The following is a 27,060-nucleotide window of genomic DNA, read 5'->3' as shown; positions in this document are numbered from 1 at the left end:
GGAAAAATGTGGGTTTGTGGAGATAATACTTTTCAGATGGTATTTATATAAATTTTATATGGAATGAGTATCCTTTCAGCCTAGGCAAGGTATCTTAAAATCTAAGAAATTATAGCAGACACCATTTTCCCCCATAGGAAAGGGAGAGAACAAGGGGTAATAGGGAAAGGGTAAGAACAGAAGGAAAAGGGAGGAAGGCAAGGAAGAAAGGAAATATCATAAGCTTATTAAGGCGGCTTTAAAAAAAAAGCAGAACAACAAAAGTCAGAAATATAGACAAGCAAAACAATTTTGAAAGCTACAGATTGAATTTATTATATACTTTCTAAGCAAAACAAGCTGTACATAATAGAGATCTGCAGTTTCATGTACAGTCTTCTTTTTAATATTAAATTCAGAATAAATATATGTGAATATTTTTATTCTGAACTTAATATTAAACAGATATCAAAGGGGCAGCTAGGTGGCGCAGTGGATAAAAGCACAAGTCCTAGATTCCGGAGGACCTGAGTTCAAATCCAGCCTCAGACACTTGACACTTACTAGTTGTGTGACCTTGGGCAAGTCACTTAACCCCCATTGCCCTGCAAAACAAAACAAAACAGATATCAAATATATAATATATAAATATAATATACTTTATAACAAATTATAAATAAAATACAATTTTTTGAAATTAAAAGAAGCGGGGCAGCTAGGTGGCGCAGTGGATAAAGCACCGGACCTGAATTCAGGAGTACCTGAGTTCAAATCCAGCCTCAGACACTTGACACTTACTAGCTGTGTGACCCTGGGCAAGTCACTTAACCCCCATTGCCCCGCAAAAAAAAAAAAGAAAAGAAAAGAAATTAAAAGAAGCCACCTACCCTTCATCCCCTTAACTTTAGAGAACACAATATTTAAACCATCCCAGACAAATAATAAATTCTCTGACTCGGTACTTTTTTTGTTTTTGTAGGGCAATGAGGGTTAAGTGACTTGCCCGGGGTCACACAGCTAGTAAGTGTCAAGTGTCTGAGGTCACATTTGAATTCAGGTCCTCCAGGGCCAGTGCTTTATCCAGTGCACCACCTAGCTGCCCCGGACTTAGTACTTTTTATTGAATTATTCACTAAATCAGCAAGTGTGTACTAATTAAAGCACTAAAGTAATACAAAGTAGTTTATATTTAAGTGACAAAAAGTGATGTAGACAATAAATAATAGTGAAGTTCAGAGAATGGGACATGAAAGTGGCCAGGATTAATTAGGGATGGTATTACGGAGAAAATGGAACTAGAGCTGAAAAGTCAAGGATAGTCAGAATTTGGACAAGTAGACTGTTGAACAAAGGGCATTCAGAGTGAGGTGAATAATGTGAGCAAATGAGTACGGCCTGTTTGGTGAATGGTATGGAAACTAGCTTGACTGGTACCTGAAAGAATAGTTGTAGATAAAATTGGAAAACTTGACTGAGACCAAATTATGAAAGACCTTGAGTTTCAGGCTTAGGAATTTGGACTTTATTTTTTAGGAACTATAAAGCTATTGAAGATGTTTGACTGGAAAGGCGGCATAATAAAATCAAGTACCCTAAGAAGATTTGATTGGCAACATAAATACTTTTGTTTCCTAACAGTTAAAAGTAGCCAAAAGGGGAATAGGGTGCCTCATTCAAGATCTTCAAGCCAATGTTGAATAAGCACTTTAGGGTATATGGTGGAGGGCTTCTTGTTCAGGTCTGGCTGCTGTTAACAAAGATAATATCACAAGTTCATGAGATATATGTTGCACCTGGATTTATTACAAGAGAAATGAACATGAATGTGGTTGCAAGGGGATCATAATCCAAACAGAATCCCACATATTTCTGAAATTGCAACAGAGGAGTAGAGGCATGAGAGGAGGAAAAGAACAGTAGGGGTGGGGAAAAGATTAATCCTCTTCTCAATGGGGAGGAGAAAGGTGATGACAAAAGCCACATTCTTTTCCCTTGGGAACTGCTAGGCCATGAAGATAGGAGGATCTGCTTATCTACAAGGGTCCCTGCTGCACATAGTTTCTCAGTGTGGCACAGACTGACTGCAGCCTGTTTTTGTAGCTGTTTCAACTCCCAAGGACGCATACACACAAAGTTTAGCTAGGGGTGTAAACAACAAATTATGTCAGCTTAGGGCAGGCTTTGTCCTTGACAGTTCAGGACCTCTGCATACTCCAGGTCCATTGTTTCTGGAAAATATGGCAACTCAAGACAAGTTCAAGAAGCTACTTAACGGGGCAGCTAGATGGCGCAGTGGATAGAGCACCTGCCCTGGATTCAGGAGTACCTGAGTTCAAATCTGACCTCAGACACTTAACACTTACTAGCTGTGTGACCCTGGGCAAGTCACTTAACCCCAACTGTCTCACTAAAAAAAAAAAAAGAAGAAGAAGAACTACTTAACACCATTCAGGTCCCTTCCAACTCCAAAATTCTGTGATTGAATCTACAGGATGGTTGGAAGGGAGAGGGGCCACTTGTGACGTAGTTGCTGTTCTCAAGGTTGACAGAAATCAGTTGTACTTACATAGTGTTTTATAGTTTATTGATCCCTTTACATCAATTATCTCATTTGATTCTCAAAACCAACCATAAAGTAGGTTGTTCCAGTAGGTGAAGTGATTTCCCCAAAGTTACAGATTTAGTAAGTGACAGCATCCTAATGGTCCTAAGCTATTGCTTTTCCCCACTACGTTACAACTTCTTACTTGCAGTAGAAATGGAGAGGGAGAAACAAACGTTAGAGATGTTTCAAAGGAAGTGATGGTACTGATGAATATAGAGGAAGATATTGTTGGAGGAACCAGAGAACTGTTTGTAGTCTGGGTGACTAGGAGACTGGTGATGCCATTAATGAAAAGATAATTTGAGAAGGAGGGGCATCTAACTCAGAGTGAAGATGCATTAAGTTTAAGGAATGTCTATCTGAATGGATGTGTTCAATAAGTAGTTGTTGATATAGGACTAATGGTCAAAGCAAATTGGAAAAAGAGATGTGAATCATCAATATAGATATGATATTTCCAACTGTAAAAGCTGTCACAAGCATTTTTCCATATTTTAGGATAAGGAAATTGGAAAAACATCTGTGATTGTGGGCACATGGAACAAAGAAGAGCATATTGAATGGGCAAAGAAGAACACTGCTAGAGCCTATCATCTCCGAGACGATGGCACACAAATAGTCAGGTAAAGCCCAAAGAACAGAAACAAAAATCAGAGGGTTGATGGTGAAAATGAGAATGCTTAAGGGGCAGCTAGGTGGTGCAGTGGATAAAGTACCAGCCCTGGATTCAGGAGGACCTGAGTTCAAATCTGGCCTCAGACATTTGACACTTACTAGCTGTGTGACCCTGGGCAAGTCACTTAGCCCTCATTGCCCTGCCCCGCCTCCCAAAAAATGTGAATGTTTTCATTTGTGACTTCAAGATTTCTAATTTCTCAATTAGGTTAGGACATTATATTAGAATCTACAAGACACAGAATAAGTATTTAGGTGCTCTGGTGTTTTTGTAATTATGCTCCTTTGGACTGGGTCTAAAGTTACTCCATGATAATAGTATCATAGTGAGGTTTCAATATATTTGGTACCTTTTCCTCTTAAAAAGTGGTATCATATGCCTTAAATGATCTCCTTTGATTATCAGACTCAGTGACTTGGCTGTTGCCCCTGGTTTCCAGCTGTAAGTTTAACATTAGTCTTCAGTCCTGGAACAAAGTGGGGAGACATCTGATTTTCACTGCATTTTTTCTTTTGCCTCTCAGGCTCTAAGTTTGACCTTTGAGGACCTGATTATATTGAGAGGCTCTGGTTTTTGAATGTGCTGGATACTCTAGCTGACTAGAAATCTGGTTTTTTAGTCTTAAGAATATTAGGTATGGGGGCAGCTAGGTGGTGCAGTGGATAGAGCACCGGCCCTGGATTCAGGAGTACCTGAGTTCAAATCCGACCTCAGACCCTTGACACTTAGTAGCTGTGTGACCCTGGGCAAATCACTTAACCCCAATTGCCTCACCAAAAAAAAATACATATATATATATATTAGGTATAAAGCTTTTACTTCTTTTTCATATGGATGTGTAATTTGAATTGTAAGTTGTAGTCTAACTTAATCTGTTAAGTTAACTTTATAAAGTTTTAGAGGGATATTCCATAAATTAACAAAAATAGGAAATGGCATCTTAACAAATCCTTTTTGCAAAATAAACAGCAGCAACAAGAATAACAACTAAAATTTATATAGCAGTTACTTTGTGCCAGGTCCTGTGCTAAGATTTTTACAATTACTATCTTATTTAATCCTCACAACAGCCCTGCTAAATAGGTATTGTTATTGTCCCCATTCAACAGATGAGGAAATTGACGCAAACAGGTTAAGTGACTTTCCCAGGGTCACACAGCTACAAAGTGTCTGAGGCTGGATTTGAAATCAGGTCTTACTGTCTCCAAGGCCAACACACTATCAACTATGAAACCTAGCTACCTATAGAAGTTAAATAACCAACTCAAGGTCATAAGTAGTTATTTTCAGAGACAGAATTCAAACTCAAGTCCATTGAGCATTCAGCTTTCCAAACTCAGCATTTTCTTCCATTATACTATAAAATAAATGGGCTTTTCATTAACACAGTACTTATCTATTTGAAACCAAGAGCCAGCTATCTACAATGGAGAAACACTGGAGACCTTTCCAGTAAGGTCAGCTATAAAGCAAAAAAGTCTGTTATTACCACTTACTTGATATAGTTCTAGAATTACTAGCACTATCAGTATCATAAGAAAAAAATTTGAAGGGACAAACAAGAAAAAAAAATGCTTGTTTTTACAGATACGATGTTTTACTTAAGAGAACCCAAGAGATTTAACCTCTCTAGGAACTGAAACAGTAACCTCAGTAAAGTAGCAGGAGATAAAGTAAACCCACAAGTATTATTAGCTTTTTTGGATTATTTCGGTGGTATAGCAAATAGGACACTAGCCTTTGGGTCAGGAAGACTGAAGGTCAGTGCCTTCCTTACTTGTTTTCTAGTCAAGTCACTTAAACTCTCAGTCTCAGTTCCTGTGTCTGTAAAATGGAGATAATAATAGTACCTACCTCACAGGCTTGACATGAGGGTTAAATGAAATATAAGTGTAAAATACTTTACAAATCTAAAAGCACATGAGATATTATCACATTATCAGTAAAACCCATCAGGAAAAAAAAGTTCCATTCAAAGTGACTTACAGAATGTATAAATATTTGGGAGTCTACCTACCAAGACACAGAGTACTGTGAATCATGGAATTGTATATTTGGAAAAGGATCTCAGGAGGCATTTAGTACAATCCCCTTGTGAAAGAAATTGTCATTGTAATATACCCAATTGCACACTGAAAAATCCTTTGGGGGACCCACCTCTTCTCAAGGCCACCCATCCAATATTTGGACAACTTTTATTGTTAGGAAGCTTTCCCTTACATGAAGTCTAAATTTGCTTCCTTGCAACTTCCTCCTTTGCTTCTCGTTTTGCCCTCTAGGGCCAAACAGAATAAGTCTAATCTCTCTTCCCCATGAAAGCCTTCAGATCATTCAACACAGCTGTCATGTCTCTCCTGTGTCTTGGGCTAATCAAACCAGGTCCTTCAACCAGTCCTTAGATAAAATAGATTCAAGGACCTTCACCATCTTGGTTACTTTCCTCTGACCACTGCAGTTTATCAGTGTACTTATTAGACTGTAATTTCCAGAACTGAACCCAGTATATTATATCAGCTCTGATATCCCATATCAGATCAGAGTACAACGGGACTATGAAAGGTCAAATTATCACTAAAGGCATTATTAACTACTCTGCTTTTGGCAGAGAAAGCTCCAACAGATGATTGAATAATTGAAGTTAACCATCATTATTATATCTTACTGTCTCTGTTTCCACTGCTTTGTTTCCAAAATTCCTCATCCATTTCTTCTTTCCATCAAGGTGCCCTTTAGTATACTTTAATTGACAAAAACACTTATTTTTCTCCATTCTTTGACTTTTACCTACTTTCCTAAATGCTTTCCCTTCCTGAACTCTGAATTTCCTCACATTGGTATACCTTTTTAGAGACACTTATGTGTGGAACAAATTATATATATATATTTCAGAAGCAAATAAACATAGTAGCGTGTTTGGGTTTTATAAACCAAAAGACTCCAACTACTGGTATAAGGGCTCACTATTCAACAAAAACTACTGGAAACTGGAAAGGAGTCTGGCAGAAATTTTGTTTAGACCAACATCTCACACAGTATACTATAATAAGCACCAAATGGATATATACAACCTACATGTAAACAAATTCATACTATAAACAAGTTAAAAGAGCAAGGAAAGAGATGGATTTTGCAACTCTGGATAAAGGAAGTGCTCTTGGCCAAGAAAAGGAGAAAGGATTCCAGGAGATAAAAATGGACAGTTATTACATAAAATTGAAAAGGTTTTGCACAGACAAATCAATGAGGTTAAAATTAGAAAGGAAAAGCATTTCAGGTAAAATGATGGCATCAGTAGTATACAGTTCAGCTCTCACATAGATACTCTAGCAATGGTATAGAAAAACAGCTCATGACTGAGAAATGATGCAGAAATCCAAGGAAGAAAAAAAAGATAGCATTTTTTTCTAGCCCAGATTTGCATAAAGAGAGACCCAGAAGCCTGCAAACACTGTGAATCATATCTAGCCAGAAAAGGCCAGCCTCAGAACAGAATATTGAAGTCTGGAGTGAGCAAGGAAAAACTGAATCTAACAAGCAATTTACCTAAAGATAAAAAGATGGGAACATAGACCAGGAGCAAGCCATCAATATTTGGAACTTAGCATTTTGTAATCTGACTCCAGACAAAGACTGAGAGTCTGAAAGGTTCCAACCAAAAGCACATCAGAATATACCCTAGGACTCTTAAAGTTTGCCACTCATTCACCTGAGCCACCCCTGAGTTCCTTGAAGAACACAACATTCAGTAACCAGAAGAAGCATTGACAGGACCCCAAATAACCCAACAAAGCCACAACATTCAGAAATACTAGAGTACCAATTCAGGAGAAAATGAGTAAATTAAAGGAGACATGAATGGTAAAGAAATATTATGGAGCCAAGGTTGGCCAAAGCACAACCCCAGAAAGAAGAGAACACCTACACAATTTCTGCAAGCAAAGCCTCAAACAAAAACACAGCTTGGTCACAAGATCTACCAGAAATCTTAGAAGAATTGAAGCAAGAGCTAAAAATTATGAATGAAATAGGAACTAAAGAGAAAAGAAATGGCAATGAAATGAGAACTCTGCAACTAAGTATTAGAAGACTAAACAGTGAAGGATAAGGAAGTACAACCTTAATAATGGACTCCTTGAAGTTTATAATGAACCAAAAAGAAATCAGCGATTCTATGAGATAAAAAATATTAGAACAAAAACAAGACTAAAAAAAGAAAAGAAAAGAAAATGTATATCATGTATCAAAAACAACCAAAACAGAAAACCAAGTCAAAGAGAGAGAATGTAAAAATCATCAGATTACCTGAAAATCATGATTTAAAAAAAAACCTGACTACCATATTTCAGGAAATCATGAATGGAAACTGCCTAGACACATTAGAACAACAAGACAAAGTTAAAATGGAAATAATTGCAGAGTTCCCTTCCCAGAAAAAGCACCCAAATAAAAAACCCTGAGAATATCATAGCCAAAATCCAGAGCTTCATAGGAAAAGAAAGAGTACTGTAAACCTCTACAAAGAAAGAGTTCAAGTACCTAGCAGCCACAGCCTAAGTAACACAAGATTTGACAGTCTACTACTGTAGATAAGAACTTGGAATATATTCCAAAAGGCAAAAAGATAAAGGTGTAATACTAAGAATAACTTACTGGACAGAATTAATAATCCTAATAGAGCTTTAATGAGAGGTATTCCCGATGAGAATATCCAAGCTCAGTATAAACTTTGAAATGTAAACACAGGGATCAAGAGAAACATAGAAAGGTAAACACACCAGCATTTGGAAGGCACTATAAGATAAATTTACATTTTAATAGAAAAAACAAGGATCCTCTCTGAACCCTAAGTCTTCAAAGCTCTTAGCCAAAGGTAAATACAAAGGAGAGCCTGGGCATGGTTTTGTTATGTTTTGATGCTCTAAAGAGAGTAGATAGAACAGAGAGAGTAAAGAGATCACCCAAAATATAGAGAAAAGAGAAGTGGAGCAGAAGTAGATCACATCAATTATAGATTATTAATGTTGTACACAGATGCTCTCTTCTAGTCCTCTTCTTTGTTTTTATTTTGGTTTCGGGGGGTCGTTATTTTGGGGGGGACAGTGAGGGTTAAGTGATTTGCCCAGGGTCACACAGCTAGTATCAAGGGTCTGAGGCTGGATTTGAACTCAGGTCCTCCTGAATCCAAAGCCAGTACTTTATCCACTGTGCCACCTAGCCACCCCCCCTCTTCTTTGTAAAGGAGGGAAGGTTGATGGGAGCAAAAGAAAATAGATAAAATGGGGAAAATACACAACTAACAGTCATAACCAACAATGTAAATGAGATGAGCTCACCTTTAAAACCTGAAGAGGATAGCAGAATGGCTTAAAAAGCATATTCCAACAATATGTTTATAAATAACACGTGAAACAGTCATAAAGTTAAAATTAGTGGGTGGAACAAAATCTTGTTATGCTTCAGGATAACTCCAAAAAGTAGGTAGTAGTAAATATAGTTAACAGGGAAACCACATTATGCTTAAAGGCAATTGAAATCAGTAGCAATACTTAATATATATATGAACCAAATGATATATCATCAAAATACTTAAAGGAAAAGTTGATGCAATTACAGATGGGAAAATGGACAGTAACATATTCAAAAGAAAATGTATACCAGCTAGGTTTCATTTATAACAAAAATGAAGAGTTGAGTTAATATTAGGAATACTAAGCATAATCTGCCATATTAAAACAAAAATTATTTTTAAAAATTATATCAGTGAATACAAAAAAAGTATTTGACACAAAACAATACTAGTTTCTCTCTAAGAAGCATAGGAATAAATGGACCGGGCAGCTAGGTAGTGCAGTAGATAAAGCACAGGCCCTGGATTCAGGAGGACCTGAGTTCAAATCTGGCCTCAGACACTTGACACTTACTAGCTATGTGACCTTGGGCAAGTCACTTAACCCTCATTGTCCCCTCCCCAAAAAAGAAGGAATAAATGGACCTTTCCTTTATAAGGTAAATAGTAGCTATCTAAACTCAAGAGCCAGCATTATATATAATAAAATAGAAACCTTTCCACTATTGGTGAGAGTAAAGCAAAAAAGTATTATCACCACTATTTTAGTAGTTCAAGAAATGCTAAATATATCAAAAGAAAACTTTCACTTTGCAGATAGTAAGATGCCTTGAATGCATAGAGAAACATAGTGTATGGGACAATTGCCTCAGTTTACCCACATAATTCGAGAAGGCCACTGAATCAAGCAGAGACAGATTTATTTCATTCTCATGAGAATGGGCGACTCCCTGCAGGAGATGAGGAGCACGCTGATGAGCTCATGAGTTAGGTTTTTATGGAAGTTTGAGGGGGCAGTCTCCTCGTGGACAGGGTGAGCTCACAATCTAACATCCAATTCTGTCTCACCCAGTATGTGTGTTCAGCGCATGATCACAGTATGGATGCATGCTCAGCTAGGTCCAAGAGCTGAGGGAAGGGGAGGGGGAAAGGGTGAAACCACTCTATCCATGTAAGGAGGGGGCAAGGGGGAAGAAAGGAGAGCTGGTACCAGGAGCTAGGGCTTAGTAATGCAAGAAGGGAGAGGTAGTATCAGGGTGGGTCTGTGCTAACAGGAGACAGCTCTCCTGCTTGGTCATAGAATGGGGGGGAGGGGGTTAGCAATGGGATGGAATGTGGACAGAATGGTCTAACAATTACAGGGACTGGAGGCTGGGAACTTTCCAGACTTCAGCTTCAGAGTCTAAACTGACTCAAGTCCACCATATCCCATTCAGTCAGGTAAAAATTAATTGAGGCAATAACTTTAATAAAATAGAAAAATATCAAATAAACTGAGATATCATCATCCTTTCTGCATGCCAACAAAACCCAGTAGGAAGTGATAGGAAGAGAAATTCTATTTAAAATAACTACAGAATATATAAAATATCTATAAGTCTATGCCAAAACCCACTGGAACTATATGAATACAATTGTAAAACATCCTACAGAAGAAAAGATGGACCTAAGCAATTAGAGAGGTATTAATTGCACTGGGGCTGTGACAATATAATGAAAATGACAGTAATCCCTAAATTAACTTCAGTGCCATACTAAACTACAAAAGCATTATTTTACAGAGCTAGAAATAATTAAATCAATCTGGAGAAACAAAGGGTCAAAATACCAAGAGAAATGGAGAATGGGAAGGAAGGAATGGAAGGCAGTACCTGATCTCAAATTACAAATTACAAAACTGTAGTTTAAAAATAAATGGAAAAGTTGATCTGTAGACAAGATGAGGTACATAACCTATAGAAACATAATCAACTACTGATATAATGGCTCTCTGCTAGATAAAACCTGCAAAGTGGTCTGGCAGAAATTAAGTTTAAACCAACACCTCACATCATATACCAAGATAAGCTCCAAATGTATCTATGACCTAGATATAAATAGGTCACATCATAAACAAATTAGAGGGGCAAGGAAGGAAATAATACTGGATGTGGGAAAGTTCCTAACCAAACAGTGGTTAAAGGATATGAGCAAGCAGTTTTTCAAATAAGAAAGCCAAGCTATCAACAAACATGAAAAACATGCTCCAAGTCCCTGGTAAGAGAAATCCAAATTCAAACAGCTTTGATGTTTCACCTTACAATTAACAGCTTGGCAAAGCTGACAAAAATAGGAAAATGACAGTTGTTGGAAAGAATGTTCAGAGACACTAATGCACTGTTTATCTAGCTGTCAGATTGATCCAGCCATGCTGAAAAGCAATTTGGAATTATATCCAAAAAGTTAGTAAGCTATACAATAGCCTTTTTTGACCCAATAATAACCACCACTAGACATATGCCCCAAAAAGATCCAAGAAAAAGGGAAAGGAGCCCTATATACAAAAATACTTATAGCAATTCTTTTTGTTATGGAAAAGTACTAGAAACTGAGGAAGTGCCCATCAATTGGAGAATGGCTAGACAAGTTATGGTATATGAATATAATGGAATGTTATTGTGCCCTAAGAAATGACAAAAGGGATAAATTCAGAGAAAGCTGGTAAGGCTTTTATGAACTGATGCAGAGTGAAGTGAGCAAAAGTAAGAGAACAATTTCTATAATACCTACAGTGTTGCAAAGAAAACAACTTTCAAAGTCCTAAAAATTTTGATTAATGCAATTCCCAACCACAATTCCATAAGACTGAGGATGATGCATGCTTCCTACCTTCTGACAGAGGCATGCAGAGTAAGACATATTTTCAGACATGCTTAACTACTTGTTACCAAGGAAAGAGTGGTAGGATGGGGGTGGAGGGGAGTGATATTATCGCCCCCCCAAAAAAACCCAAAGCAGCATCAATGAATTTTTTTTTTTTAATGTATGGGGAAAAAATAAACAAAGAATTTCAGAGGGAGCCACAAACAAGCCGGATGGTTATAAAGCTCAAGTGCTGAATTTGTCATAGACTTTTTAAAAGTTTTACCTAATAGAAATTTGTGGTTTCTTATATCATCCCCTTTTTCTGTTCTTTGTATGTGGAAATATTCTTATTTACTGTTGTTTGCCAAGTCTGTAATAATTTTAAAAAACAAACAATTTTTTAAGTTACAAAGGAACACAGCACATTAAGAAAATATACAGGAAAACCTACTAACTTAGATTACAGTAATTTGGAGTTTGTTATTGAGCCTGTGTACTATCTAGAATATATTAAAGGGAAGGTGCACTTGTAAGCAAAGCAAAATAGTGGGGTATAACTAACTTTACTTAATAGAGAAAACATAGTTTACTACCAGAGTATTTTATAATATACTATTTGAAGTATGCATGTTATCTGTAATTAAGGGGTTGAGTAGGACCTAAACTTGGCAAACATTAGTTGCATTAAATTTAAATTACAACATATACTTAAACCTTAATTTTTTTCTTTAAAATTCATTTTATAAGCCAATTTTTTTTTCTTTTAAAATACACTTTACAAGCCAAATTTTATACTAGTTAAAAACTGGCCTTCTTTCATTTATCTTGAATGGATAAACCTTTACTTTATCAATAACAACTTGTTTTCTTTTCTGTTGGTAGGATGGTATCACATTTTTATGGGAATGGAGATATTTGTGATTTAACTGACAAACCAAGACAGGTCACTGTAAAACTAAAGTAAGTTTTAACATTTAAACCATCCATCATTCATTTTAAATCAACTATCTTAGGTACAAAATTTTCGTAAATAGAGAATACATTTCCAAAAACAAGTCCAATTAAGATTACACAAGATCTTTGCTTTATTTTTTCCTAAGTTAAAGCCTTTTTGTTGTTTATTTTATAGCTTACAACAAGCATAAGTCTTCATTGTTTGTGGAATTCCTTAAGGTATTTTTTTTTTTTTTGGTGTTTTTTTAGATGTAAAGAATCAGAATCACCTCATGCTGTTACTGTATATATGTTAGAGCCTCATTCCTGCCAGTACATTCTTGGGGTAAGTACGACAAATGTCATGAATCCAGTCTCAGGTCTGGTCTAGAATCTAAATTAAGGCCTTGAACTGCCTACAAGAAGCATCTAGACTATATTGTCATGTTCAAAAGGAATTTTTTGTAGATTGAGAGCCTTAAAAGACCTTAGAGACTCCCTCATTTTACAGATTTCTCTGGCTTACCACATGCCTGAATGCTCATCCTTCTCTGCCTACTGGCCTCCCTAGCTTTCTTTAAGTCCTAACTAAAATCCCTTCTTTTACTAGAAGTCTTCCCTAATCTCTCTTAATTCTAGTGCCTTCCCTCTATTAATTACTTCCTATTTATCCTGAATATAGCTTGATTTATATTTGTCTGCATATTGTCTTCCCCCATTAGATTGTAAAGTCCTTGAGGGCAGGGACTATCTTTTGTCTTTTTATTCCCAGTGCTTAGCACAGTGCCTGGAACATAGTAAATACTTAATAAATCTTGATTAATTAATTGATAGTAGCTGAGAGAGGTTAAGTAACTTGCCCAGCATTCCACCCACTGTATCAGCTAGTAGCTAATTTCTTCCTTAGACTATCTCAGTTTGTTAAAAACTCCTGCTCATATCCATATTTCATAGTACTGTTCTAAGTAGGAAGCCTTTCCCAAATTACTTTGGATTAACTTTCCTTTTTCTTTGAAAAGAAATATTTGATGTGGGAAGTGGAGAATAATAGTCCCTACTCTCAGAGAACTGAAATTCTAATACGTCAGTAAACATTTTTCAGGCACCCATCCTGTATTCACTTTTGAAGATATGGGGGGGAAGAGAGGCAAAGAACAATCCCTGCCCTCCATGATCTTACAGTCTTTCAGGAGAGGCAACAAGCAAGACAATATATACAAACAATCTGTATACAGGATAAATAGATAATTAACAAAGGGAAGGCACTGGAATTGAGGGCTTGAGAAAGGCTTCCTATAAAAGACAGGATTTTAGTTCGGTCTTGAAGGCAGTCAAAAGGGCAGCTAGGTGGTACAGTGGATAGAGCACCGGCCCTGGAGCCAGTAGGACCTGAGTTCAAACCTGGCCTCAGACACTTGACACTTAATAGCTGTGTGACCCTGGGCAAGTCACTTAACCCCAATTGCCTCACCAAAAAAAAGGGGGGGGTAGGGGGAGAAATACGGAGGGAGCACATTCCAGACATGGGGAACAGCCAGAGAACATACCAGGAGCTGAGAGATAGAGTGTCTTGTTCATGGAACAGCCAGGAAGCCAGCTGGCTTATAAAAGACTTTAAATGCCAAACAGAATATTTTGTATGATTCTGGAGGTAACTGGAAGCCACTGGAATTTATTGAGTGGGGGGGGGGTGACACAGTCAAACTTTAGGGAAATCAACTTTTAGTGGCTAAGTGCAGGATGGATTAAAATGGGAAGGGGCTTGAAACAGGCCAACCCACCAGCACATTATTAGAATAATCAAGGCATAAGGGGATGAGAACTTGCTCTAGAGTAGTGGCAGTGTCAGAGGGGGGAAAAGGGGCATATTGGAAAGATATTGCAAACATGAAATCAGCAGGCATTTCATAGCTACATTTTACAGTTCTTTAAATCAGAAAGAAGATCCGAGCAAGCTTTCCAGTTTTGACTCTTAGAAGTATTTTTCTTCCTCACCTGTAATGGAATTTTCTTGCTTATTTATCCTCTTGACATCTAAGAATTCCCAAGAGATTTTTATTTTCCTTATTAAGACTAAGGAACAGTGAATCTATATGGATAAATTAACAGAGAATTAGAAGAGAACAGAAGCTATAGTTCCCACAACTACATAGATAAGGGATATGACAGTATTATAAAATACTAAAATAATACTTTTGTTCAAATAAAAAATGCAGATAGAATAAATTATTCAATTGGAAAAATATTTCCTTGAAAACATTTCTGACAAATGTCTGATCCAAAATCTACAGAAATTTGACAGAAATCTACCATTTTTAGAGCCTTACTCCAATAGACAAATGGTCAAAGACTAGGAATAAAGTTATCACAAAAAAGAAATACAAACTATCAACAATCATCTTCAGCAATGTTCAGTATCACTTATAATCACAGAAATCCAAATCAATTGATATGTCACCAGGAACTCATTGGCAAATATGGTAAAAGGTGAAAAAGTTCATTTTTAGAAGGGATGTGATATATGACCTATATCAGATTGCTTTCTGTCTTGGGGAGCGGGGAAGGAAGGGAGAGAGGGAGAAAAATTTAGAACTAAAAATCTCATAAAAACATGTTGAAAACTCTTTACATGTAACTGAAAAATAATAAGATACTTTTATGCTTTATGCAAAAAAAAAAGGGATGGTGAGAAGAAAACAGGCACAATAATTAACTGTTGATGGAGGTTTGAAGTAATTAAACTAGTCAGCAAGAATTTAGTCAGTGCTTACTATGTGTGAGGCATTGTGCTAAGCTCAGGGCATACAAAGAAAGGCAAAAACAGCACCTGCCTTCAAGGAGCTCAACCATCTTGGAATACAATTTGAAAATATGAATGAAATAATGAATAAATGAGCATTTATTCGGTATTTAATATACTTCAGGCACTACGTTAAATGCTGATAATATAAATATTTTTAAAAGACACTTGGCCCTCAAGGAACTTACATTCTAATCATAGAAGACAACACAGGGAAGAGGCAACCAGAGACAAGAAGGGTTCTTCGGGGGTTTTTTTCCATGTGGAAGTGGAAGAATCATCTGCAGTAGCAGATAGCTGGTGAAATAGAGTAGTAGTGCCACTATTAGGTTCATACCCAAAGGAGATTATTGATGAGAATAATCCTATTGATACAAAAATACTCAGAGTAGTACTGTTTGTAAGAGCAAAATATGGAAACAAATTGTATTTTCAAATTGGAGAATGTCTGAACAAATTGTGGTATATGACTATTTGGGAATATGGTATGATCTTAGACATTCATCCTTTTAACAAATAGAACTATTGAAGTTGCATATACTATCAATCTCAATAACTTTTTTGTGTTGTTTTATTTAATTAAGGGTAGAATTCATTGGGGATCAGCTGGAGGTTTGTATATGTTGAATCACGTTTTAATAATATTAAAAGAATATTAATAATATTAAAGGAATAGTACCAAATTGTTGAACCAAAACAATGAAACACAAATTATTTCCTTCCCTTTGTCTTAAAGATTATATTCATTAAACAATCCTTTATTTTTGTTCTATAGGTAGAATCTCCAGTAATATGTAAAATTTTAGACACAGCTGATGAAAACGGACTCCTTTCTGTCCCCAGTTAAAAGATTAGTGAAGCCAGAAGAATGAAGATCACTAAAAACCAACCATGACTTCTACTTTCCATGGCCAATGACCTCATTCGAGTTCTCAGCCAATGGAGCCTGACAGAAGGACTGTTTAAGGGGACTCTGAACCACTTTGTGAATATATATGTGTATATAAGAGGTTATTGATAAACTTTTAAAGCAGTTTTGTCTTACTCATTTCATTTGTGTTGTGAATTAGAAGTTTTGTAAAATAAGTGTTTTTCCCCTCTCTAAGGTAATGGGTTTCAAAAATAAATCTTGCCCAAGAATGTTAATCGTGTCATTAACCATTGCTCCAGGCAAGTTTTTAAACTGATTAGTTAAGCTGGCCATAATTATTGATGCCAATTCTAGTTGGGGAAGTGAATACCATGGCTGGCTGAAGACAACTTCACCTTCTTTGATCATCTTCAAGAAATATTGATTTGTAAAAGGTCGTTTCCTTCTATGACCAATTTTTGTTTATTTTTCCAGTATGTATTGATATGGTTGGTTCTTCCCTTTGAGGTACATGTTCTGATAGAAACCCTACACTTTCGAGGATTCCGTTGTATTTCCTGCTGTTTTAATCTAAAGTATGTACATTATTTTGACTCTCTTGTGCTTGATTATTATGAGCTGTATCTTTTCAGGTCCTGGGATCAGAGCTGTGAGGCCGGAAGGGACTTCAGATACCTTCTAGTCCAAGCCCCTCATTTTACAGATAAGACACTGAGGCCTAGGGAGGGGGAGTCGTTTGTCCAAGGTCACAAATGTAGGACACATTAGAGGCAGGATTTGAACCCAGTCCCTTCTCCAGAGCCAATGCACTTTTACAGCATTATTTTATTCCTAAATAAAATGTCCGCACCTAGCCCCTGTCATGTAGTCAGTGCTAAATTATTCAAGATTGAGATTCTACATTCTTTTCTTCTGTTTTCACATCTTGCCATTTACCTTTTAAACATCTTACTTCATCTTACTTTCAATACTTGTGTCATAAATAAGAGTAAAAAAGAAAAAAGTGATAGAAAACTCATTTATTTTCCTACTTTTAATCTGTTCTTATCAAAGGACCATTCACAAATGTCTCAGTATTTTAAAACAAATTTTCTTGAAAATTATGAGGCTTGAACAGTTTAGTAGCATTTGAGTCTCCTACTTGAAGTGAGATCATAGGATCATAGATGTAGATCTGAAGGATTACCCAACCCCCTAATTTTACTAGGAACTGGACCCAGCAAGGGTAAGTGACTTGTCAAAAGCCAAACAGTTAAGCAGTAGAACAAGACTTTTAATTTGGATACTGACTCAATCCAGCTCTAAGTTGATGGAACCCATTTTCATGGGTAATATTAGTAACTATAACATCCAACTTTTATGTGATATTTAGGTATTTTTATAGCCATTATAATTACAATCATGGCATTTCTTAGAGAGTATGTCCTTTTAGCATTTTTTTATAACGGTAGCCAGACTGCATATTTTGTCCTTTCTAAGATTTGTTAGATTCAGATTTGCCAAAAGCTGAACCTCGCTATTAAAACAAAACCACTTAAGGAACTTTGTTGAGGTACAGACATGGTGACAGAAGAGGGGCCAAAATGATAAAAAGAGATGGAAAAAAAATATGTGATCAGCAAAGTTAAAGGAATTGAAGTTTAACCTGAAAAAGAGAAAACTAATGGTAATAGCAACTCAGACCAGTTCTTTTTTTATGATGAATAAGAGAATATGGGCTTCTGTGAAGAATGATGTAAAGGGACCTTCAACTCATTAGAAGCAGTGTGGTATAGGAGAAAGCACTAGATCTGAAGATCTTTTGTGTTCATGCTCTGGTTATACAACTTAAGTCAGCTAGGCACCGCAGTGGATAAAGCCCTAGATTTAGGAGTTAAGAAGGCCTGAGTTCAAATCCACCCTCACTGATTAGCTGTGTGAACCTGAGCAAGTCACTTAACCTCTATTTGCTTCACTTTCCTCATCTGTAAAATGGGGACTATAATAGCACGTACCTTCCAGATCTGTTGTGAGGATAACATGAAACGATATTAAGTGCTCAAGTGCTTTATCTGTGTTCCTGTTTTTAACCACTCCGTACCTGTGTGACTGTGGGCAAACCTCAGCTTTTTGATGCTCATTTTTCTCACCTGTATAATGAGAATGATAAAACTGTACTACCTACCTCAGGGTTGTTGTGAGGTGTTATAATTGTCATTAAAGATTTTAACTAAATTGAATTAGGCCACCAAAAGACTGACTTTAAAAAGAGATATCTTTCTTAGATGTTTCAGTTCTTATCCTGACTAAAGGCAAGGCAGTAGACCACAAGATCTTGAGTTCCCTTCTAAGCTCTGTGATTTTGTTAAAGTAGGGATTTCCAGGGGGCAGCTAGATAAAGCACCAGCCCTGGATTCAGGAAGACCTGAGGTCAAATTCAGCCTCAGACAATTGACTAGCTGTGTGACCCTGGGCAAGTCACTTAACCCTCATTGCCCTGCGCAAAAAAAAAAGGTAGAGACAGATGGCATTCCTATTCAGTTCAATAAATCAATTATTCATTTTTAATTTTTAAAAAGAATTTTTCATGCTCTGGTGATGAGGCTAGTAAATTCTAGTTCCTACCTTTAGTTGGGTTAATTGCCCTCATTGCCCTGGAAAAAAAATAGGGATTTCCTACCAGTAATTTTTAAAATCTTAACTGGTAACACTCTGGTGTGGGCTACTAGCAATACTTATACACACACACACATTGGTTATCTCAAGAGGCTTGGGGGAAATTAAAATTAACTTCCCACAAAAGGTTGGAAACCCCAATTTTAGAAAAAAATTCACTTTTCAAGAAGTCACATGGTGGCACTTGTACTATGTTTCTTAGAAGACCTTCGGCAATAGTTATGAAGAGCCAGTAACAAACGTTTTGTTATTGTTAAGCTTGATATCAGTGACTGCTGCCTACAGAGAAGTCTCCACTTCTTTGGGAATCTATCAGTTATAACTATGTGTGAGGGCCAAAATTAGATATACTGAGCGTTATTTGGGTGACTTGCCTTAATATTGGGGTCCTGGAAATATGAGGGACCTTTTTAGGTTTAATCTCCCCTCTGAACTATTCTTTTTAGATATTTCTCCCAGGCCAATAAGAAAGGAGGCTCTAAGCTTTAGTTCTCAAAAGGATCAGATTGTATTACTCGGGAATTGATTAAACAACAAAGGTAAAACTAATAAAAATCAAAGATAAGGAGATGGGAAAATAGAAATACAGATAGATATTCAACTCTAAACTTAGCCTAAGCTGGTTCAAAGGAATTTAGGGTTTTCAGTAGGTAACTCACCAACCTGAACAGCCCGCCAGTCTAGAGTTGTTCACCCGCCACCACGAACTCAGTCAACAGCCAACCTGCCATCAAGGAGCTTGTAGTCAAATGGGGAGGACAACATGCAAACAAATATATACAAAGCAAACCATATACAGCATAAGTAGGAAATAATTAACGGGGAACACTATAATTAAGGGGTTGGGAACTCAAAGGAAGCCAGGAAGGTCAGTACTCAAGAGGAGAAAAGGGAGAGTGTTCCAGGCATGAGAGACAGCCAGAGAAAATGCTGGAACCATCTTCATGGGATAGACAGGAGGCCAGTGACACTGGATCAAGGAGTATATGTTGGAGAGTAAAGTGTAAGAAGAGTGGGGAGGTAGGAGGGGCTCGGTTATGAAGGGCTTTGAATGCCAGATGGCATTTTGAAATGCAGAGAAGTGAAATCGGTATCTGGAAAAACCAATTCTTGGCTATAGATCAGGTTGTTACAAACACTTCATCCTCACTATGACCTCCCCAATCCCTTGACCCCTCAATTCTCTCTCAGGCTATCTCCTTTGTACTAGCCACTCTCTTTTTCTCCCCATCTTGACTTCTTGGTGAACCATTTCAACTCTACGCTGTCTTCTCTTGAATCCCTACCCCTTACATCACTGATTATGCACAGACAAACCTCAGCCTTGGATTATTCCCACCATTTGTCACCTTTGTACCTACACACACACACACACACACACTGCTGAACAAAGATGAAGAAAATCATTCAACTGTTGTGACTGGGTTCACTACAAATTTATGTCACATAACTTCAACTTATGCTGCTAGGCAATCCTACTCTACCTTTCTTATCAACTCACTATTAGTTTTCCTAATTCTCTCCTCTTCCTCATTTCCTGTCATTCAGGTACCTTCTACTATTTACTCCTCCCCTGTTTCACATGATGAGGTAGCCTTGCTCTTTACCAAGGCTAACCCCTCTACTTGTTCAAATGGTCCCATTCCATCTGGTCTCCAACAGGTTGCCACCCCTGTCATTTTCATTCTTTCCCTTAATTTTTCTCTTTCCTTCTCTTCTGGCTCATTTCCTACTGCCTACAAACATTCTTATATCTACCCTCTCCTACAAAAACCTTTTCTTGATCTTTCCATCCCTTCTAATTATCATTCTATTTTTCTTCTGTCGTTGTGGCTAAATTCCTCGAAGAGACTTTCTACACACAATAGGTGTCTCCACTTTTGCTCCTCTCATTCTCTTCTTAACCCCTTATAATCTAGTTTGTGAGCTTATTATTCCACTGAAACTCTGTCTCCAAAGTTACTAATGATCTCTGCCAAATCCAATGCCTTTTGTCAATCCTCATTCTCCTTAACCCCTTCCTTTGTAGCCTTTGACAGTGTTGACCACTCTCTCTCCTTGACATTCTCTTAGGTTTTTAGGACACCACTTTCCTCCTATTTCTGTCTCCTTTGCTGGATCCTTCTCCAGATCACACCCTCTAAGTGTATCTCTTCTCTTCTCCCTCTATACTGCTTCACTGGTGATCTCATCAGCTTAAATGAATTTAATTACTATATGCTGATGTTCTCAAATCTACCTATCTGGCTCAAATCTCTCTGATGATATTCAATTTCTCATCTTCAACTGCCTTTCAGACACATCAAACTGGATGTCAAGTAGGCATTCTAAACTCGGTATGTCCAAAATAGAACTCATGATCTCTCTCCCTAAACCACCCCCTTCCATATTACTATGGAGAGCAACACCTTCCTCCTAGTTCCTCCTATTTCTCACTATCTCAGTGCCCATATCCAAATTGCTGCCAAGACCTATTTCATCTTTGCCACATCTCTCAAATATACCCCCCCCTCCCCCCCGTTCTTCTCTGATACCACCACTCTAGCGCAGGTCCTCATCACCTTGATTATTGCAATTGCCTGCTGGTTGACACTTACTAGCTGTGTGACCCTGGGCAAGTCACTTAACCCCCATTGCCCCGCAAAAAAAAAAAAAAGTTGTAAAGATATATATCTGAGAAAGTTTTCATAAAGTGAATTGGGAGGGACATCTGGTCATTTGGCCTTTTGCTTAAGGACCTTTAGTGAAGAGAACTTCCAAAAGTACTTCATCCCATTCTTTAATAGGAAGTTTTCCCTTATATTGGGCAGAAATCTGCAGCTTTGCTAGTTCTTAACATTGCTTCTAGCTTTCCAAGTTAAATATCCCCAGTTACGTCAACCATTGATCATACGGCATTATCTTTAGATGCCCTCCTCTGAGTGCCCTCCAGCTTGTCAATTTCCTCGTAAGTGCAATACCCCTAATTTAATAAGTGTTTTCTCACAGGGTGAAGTTCATTAGTGTTGTCACTTCCCTAATTTTGAACACTATTTCTTGCTTAATGCAGCCTAAGATTATATCAGCATTTTGGACTGCAGTATCATACTATTGACTTGTATTGAGCAAGTTCCCTGAGCATCATGGACCTTTAGGTCTCTTTAGACAGTTCTCCTTTTTCTATCTTACTAGATTTCTCTATTTAAATGATGTCATTCCTGAGAGCTTCTCATTCCTCTTGGGCTTTTTTCCCCTTGTGCAATTTTAGACCCTAACCCTAACCCTTTTGCTCCCATGTAAGGACAATTTGAATCCAACAAGGTAAATGTTTCCCCTAATCTAGGGGTAATAGCATGGGCAGCTAGGTTTCACAGTGGGTAGAATGCCAGGCCTGGAGTCAGAAAGATTCATCTTCCTGAATTCAAATCTGGCCTTGTACACTTAGTTGCAGAACCCTGGGCAAGTCACTTAACTCTGTTTGCCTCAGTTCCTCACCTGTTAAATGAGCAGGAGAAGGAAATGGCAAACCACTCAACTATCTCTATCAAGAAAATCTCAAATTGGGGCAGCTAGGTGGTGCAGTGGATAGCTCACCAGCCCTGGAGTCAGGAGTACCTGAGTTCAAATCTGGCCTCAGACACTTGACACTTACTAGCTGTGTGACCATGGGCAAGTCACTTAACCCCAATTGCCTCACAAAAAAAAAGGAAAAAAAAGAAAATCTCAAATGGGGTCACAAAGGGTGGGACATGACTGAAACAACTGAACAACAAAAAGGAGTAACAGTTTTGAGCAGCTGCTCAGAGTGCAATCTCTGCAAAAGCCACCAGGTGGCACTCCAAGACAACTGTTTAAGTCCCAAGCCTCCAGTATCTTTCACAAGTCTTGCAATTTACTGCCTCTGACCTCTTTCTATCCGACTTCACTGGTAGAAGCTGACCAATCTGGTCAAATCCCTCTTTGTCCCTATTGCTCACAGATCCTTAGTACCTTTAAGAATCAGCCCAGGTTATATATATAACCTATATCGGATTGCCTGCTGTCTAGGGGAGGGAGGGGAGGGAGGGAGAAAAATTGGAAATTGGAAATCTTATATAAACAAATGCTGAAAAATATCTCTACATGTAACTGGAAAATAATAAAATACTTTTATTTTTAAAAAAGAAGTTAATTCTCTTGTCAAAAAAAAAAAAGAATCAGCTCAGGTTCCTTCTTTCATTCAGTCTAAGGTTGAACATAAAAGATTATCATAACTTATTTCATAACTTAATCAAAATTGTTCAGCTTTTACCCCATGAAGAATCTTACCTACCTTCCACATTTGCATGACCCAAAGGACTAAACTCACATTTTAGATTATTGAATGGAATAAAAAGTAAAGATACAGTGTTAAAATTCATAAGTAACAAATAAAATTACTAAAATATCCATGCCCTTTGACTCAGGTTCCATAATTAGGTATATGCCCTAAGAAGACCATTGATAAGAAAAAGTTCCCATCTACACCAAAATATAACACTGTTTTATGATAGCAAAGAATTGGAAACAAAGTATATGCCCATCAATTGGGTAATAACTAAATAAATTGTGGGTTTACACATTAATATAATGAAATATACTGTGTTATAAGTTATAAGTAGTTAATGTGATGCATTACAAACATGGGAAGATCAACATGAACTGATGCAGAATAAAATAAGCATAGCCAAGAAAACAATATATACAATGTAAATGGAAAGAACAACCACAAAAATTAAAAGTGAATGTTGCAAAATTAAAAAGAATAAGCATGGTTCACCCCACTCTTTTTGCAGAGGTAGGAGGTGCACAAATGTTGTGCATTACAAATTTTTTAGACTTTCTTGCTATATTGATCAGTTATGATGAGGTTTTTTTTAATCACATGTTTTCTACTTCATTTTTGCCAAGAGAACAAACACTCCAGGATGTCATTTGTAAAAGAAGACTATCAGAAATCATTTCAACACTATGTCCAAAGAGCAATCAAATTGTGCATACACTTTGATCCAGTAATACCACTACTAGGTCTGTATCCCAAAGAGATCGTTTAAAAAGGGAAAAGGACCCACATGTACCAAAATCGTTATAGCTGCTCTTTTTGTGGTGACAAAAAATTGGGAATTGAATGTAATAGAACACTACTGCGCTATAAGAAATGATTAGCAGGCGAATTTCTGAAAAACCTGGAAAGACTTACATGAACTGATGCTGAATGAAGTGAGAAGAACCAGGAAAACATTATATACAGTAACAGCGACATTGTAGGATGACCAACTATGATAGACTTATCTCTTCTTAGAAAAACAATGATGCAAGACAATTCCAAAAACTCATGATGGAAAATGCTATCCATATCCAGAGAAAGAATGCAGAGAAAGAATATTTGAATGCAGGTTGAAACATACTATTTATATTTTTTGTGTGGTTTTCCCTTTTGTTCTGTTTCTTCTTTTACAACATGACAAATACGGAAACATGTTTTACATTATTGCACATATATAATACATCAAATTGCTCGTAATCTTGGGGAGGAGGAAGGGGAGGGAGAGAGAAAAATTTGGAACTCAAAATCTTATAAAAAATGAATGTTCAGGGCAGCTAGGTGGCGCAGTGGTTAGAGCACTGGCCCTGGAGTCAAGAGGACCTGAATTCAAATCTGGCCTCACACACTTGACACTAGTTGTTTGACCTTGGGCAAGTGACTTAACCCCAATTGCCTCACACACACAAAAAAATTAATGTTAACATTCTGGAGAGCAATTTGGAACTATGTCCAAAGGGTTATAGAACTGTGCATACCCTTTGATCCAGCAATATCACTGCTAGGTTTATATCCCAAAGACATCCCCAAAAAGAGAAAAAAGCCTATTTGTACAAAAACATTTATAGCAGCTCTTTTTGTGGTGGCTAAGAATTGGTCATCAAAGGAATGCCCATCAATTGGGGAATGACTAAATAAGCTGTGGTATATGATGGTGATAGAATATTATTGTGCTATAAGAAATGACATGCAGGATGATTTCAGAAATTCCTGGAAAGACTTGTATGAACTGATGTATATAATAAAGTGAGAAGAACCAAAAGAACATTGTGTACAGAGATAGAAATATCATTGAAGAACTGTGAATGACTTAACTATTCTCAGAAATACATTGATCCAAGACAATCCCAAAGGACTAATGATGAAACAGTATCCACCTCCAAAGAAAGAACTGATATTGACTGAACACAGACTGAAGCATGCTATTTTTCACTTTCTTTCATTTCTTTCTTTTATTTAAGTTTTCTTATACAAAATGACTAATATGGTAATGTTTTACATAATTGCACATGTATAACCCAGAACTAATTGCCTATCACCTCAGGGAGGGGGAGAGGAGGGAAGGAAGGAGGAATAAAATTTGGAACTTAAAACTATTTAAAAAAAAATTTATTATTTTAAAAAATAAAGAAAGATGAATAAAGAAAAATGAATGTCAAAAACTATCTTTACATGTAATTGGAAAAAATTAAATACAAATTATACCCCCAAAAATCCTTTCAACATCAAAGTCACAAAAAATTGAAAGGTAACACTTCCACTACTTAATGGATAGCAATCTCCTACCCTCATTCTTCAAGAGATAGAAAGTTAAGATCTTGGCCAATCGCTAGATATATATATATAGTCCTATGGTCATTGGAAAGTCTCTGTGTCTCTAATGACTACAAAATTGCAATTTTCCCCATGGCTCAAGGTCTGTCCATTCTGTTTCTCCAGCATGTTTCCTTTCATTTGACCATTTTCCATCCTCAACATAGGACATAAGCACATCACGTACATATGGGCTAAGTAAATACCTATGGTAAGGCATTTGCCTGGAGTTTTAATGTATGGTGTCACAAAGATTAAGATCCAGCCAAGAAGGTTGTATTAGCTTAGAGTACTTATGATTTGGCTACAGTGGCATTCTACTTAAACTGGGTTTCGAGGTCTGTCATGCCTAGGCACTGACCTTCTAGCAAGCTAACAGTTTGAACAAGCCTAGATGTTTTTTCCTGCCCCCAGCACATCTTACTATATGACATTTTCCCTCGATGCCAGGTTCTGGTCTAATCTAGGAGATGAAATATTGATAAAACATTAAAATTTAAAAGCCCCTATTTTCACTTGTTGCCACTCAAATACATTTTATTCTTTTGGTTTTCTTGCCTTGATTCCCATGGTTTAAAACGCTTAGTGTATTGTAATCACATAACTTTAATAACATAAAGTTAAAATGCAAAAAACAACATAAATTCTCCCATCACACCCATTCCATCTTAGATCTTCAGTGCAGAAGGGTTCTTCCTAGGAACACACAACCACAAGTCACAAAGTGGAATAGGGGTAAGGGACATTAATTTTCCCATCTCAAAATTATCGAATAAAGAAATGTTGGGAAAATGATACCCTCAGCATAGGAATTAGAGCTGCAATTACTTGGCTGATGCAGGGTGATACTGGTCATGATGTTTTACACAAAGAGAAATTAATCCCTGATGGAGTAGTTTGACTTAGAAAAATACAAATCCACATTATCTATATTGTGTTGTAGTTGTATTTATGTCCCACTGATATGGGATTCTTCCTCATCAGTGGAGATACATGTCCTTCATGAAGGACAGGGAGGAGTTGGAGAACAGGAGAAGAAAGAATCATTTTCTTCAAGATCTAGGGTTTCTTGAAGTCTCTGGGTTCTGCACTTGCTTCAGGTGCTTCTAGCTTCCAGTTTTGAAAGGGAAGATAGAAGATGCCAACCCCCACTGCTGGTTGGTGAAGGAAAATGAGACTCTGGGAAGAAGCCAATATAAGGAGATCTGGCAGTCTCCATCATGTCACTATCCCCAAATTACTACAGTAGAGATATCAGGGAACTTTCCCTCAGATGAGATCTAGGACTCCTTCTGTCTCTCTATCTGTCTTTCTGTCTGTCTGTCTCTCTCTGTCTCTGTTTCTCTCTGTCTCTCTGTCTCTCTCTCTGTCTCTCTCTGAGCTATCTTGTTTCCAATGGAAGAGCTCCTTCACTCTATATTGTCTATTCTCCTAGGTATACCTCCTCTAATTTCTGTTTTACTATTGACTTAAATAAATAGGTTTCTTTGCTATTTACTATGTGTGCTCATTATGGAACTGCTATTTGGTGGGAAGGGTGTCAAGTCTTGGTTATAAAGCTTTGGTCCTCTTCCCCCCATTAAGAGACAGATCCTAGAAGTTAACCTAAACCTGAAAATCACATCCCCTAGACTAATAATACTCGAGGAAGCAAAAAGACATAATTCCTGCCCAGTACCCCCTCTCTGTGAGAAGAGCAGAGTGGCCAAAACTTCC

General features: G+C 37.2%; 1 protein-coding gene across 1 annotated transcript in view; it reads left to right on the top strand.

Moving 5' to 3' along the window:
* ERLEC1 (endoplasmic reticulum lectin 1) overlaps nt 1-16,908 on the top strand; it is a 48,954-nt gene extending 32,046 nt beyond the window's left edge. Inside the window, exons 11-14 of the mRNA XM_043988009.1 lie at nt 3,083-3,207; nt 12,334-12,411; nt 12,655-12,730; nt 15,960-16,908. Coding sequence (XP_043843944.1) covers nt 3,083-3,207; nt 12,334-12,411; nt 12,655-12,730; nt 15,960-16,031 — 351 coding nt within the window. The 3' untranslated portion in view covers nt 16,032-16,908. The remainder of the gene's footprint in view (nt 1-3,082; nt 3,208-12,333; nt 12,412-12,654; nt 12,731-15,959) is intronic.
* The last annotated feature ends 10,152 nt before the right edge of the window (nt 16,909-27,060 follow it).

This window comes from Dromiciops gliroides, chromosome 2 (genome assembly GCF_019393635.1).
Source record: "Dromiciops gliroides isolate mDroGli1 chromosome 2, mDroGli1.pri, whole genome shotgun sequence".
Lineage (NCBI taxonomy): Eukaryota > Metazoa > Chordata > Mammalia > Microbiotheria > Microbiotheriidae > Dromiciops > Dromiciops gliroides.
This window is presented reverse-complemented; position numbering and strand designations above follow the sequence as displayed.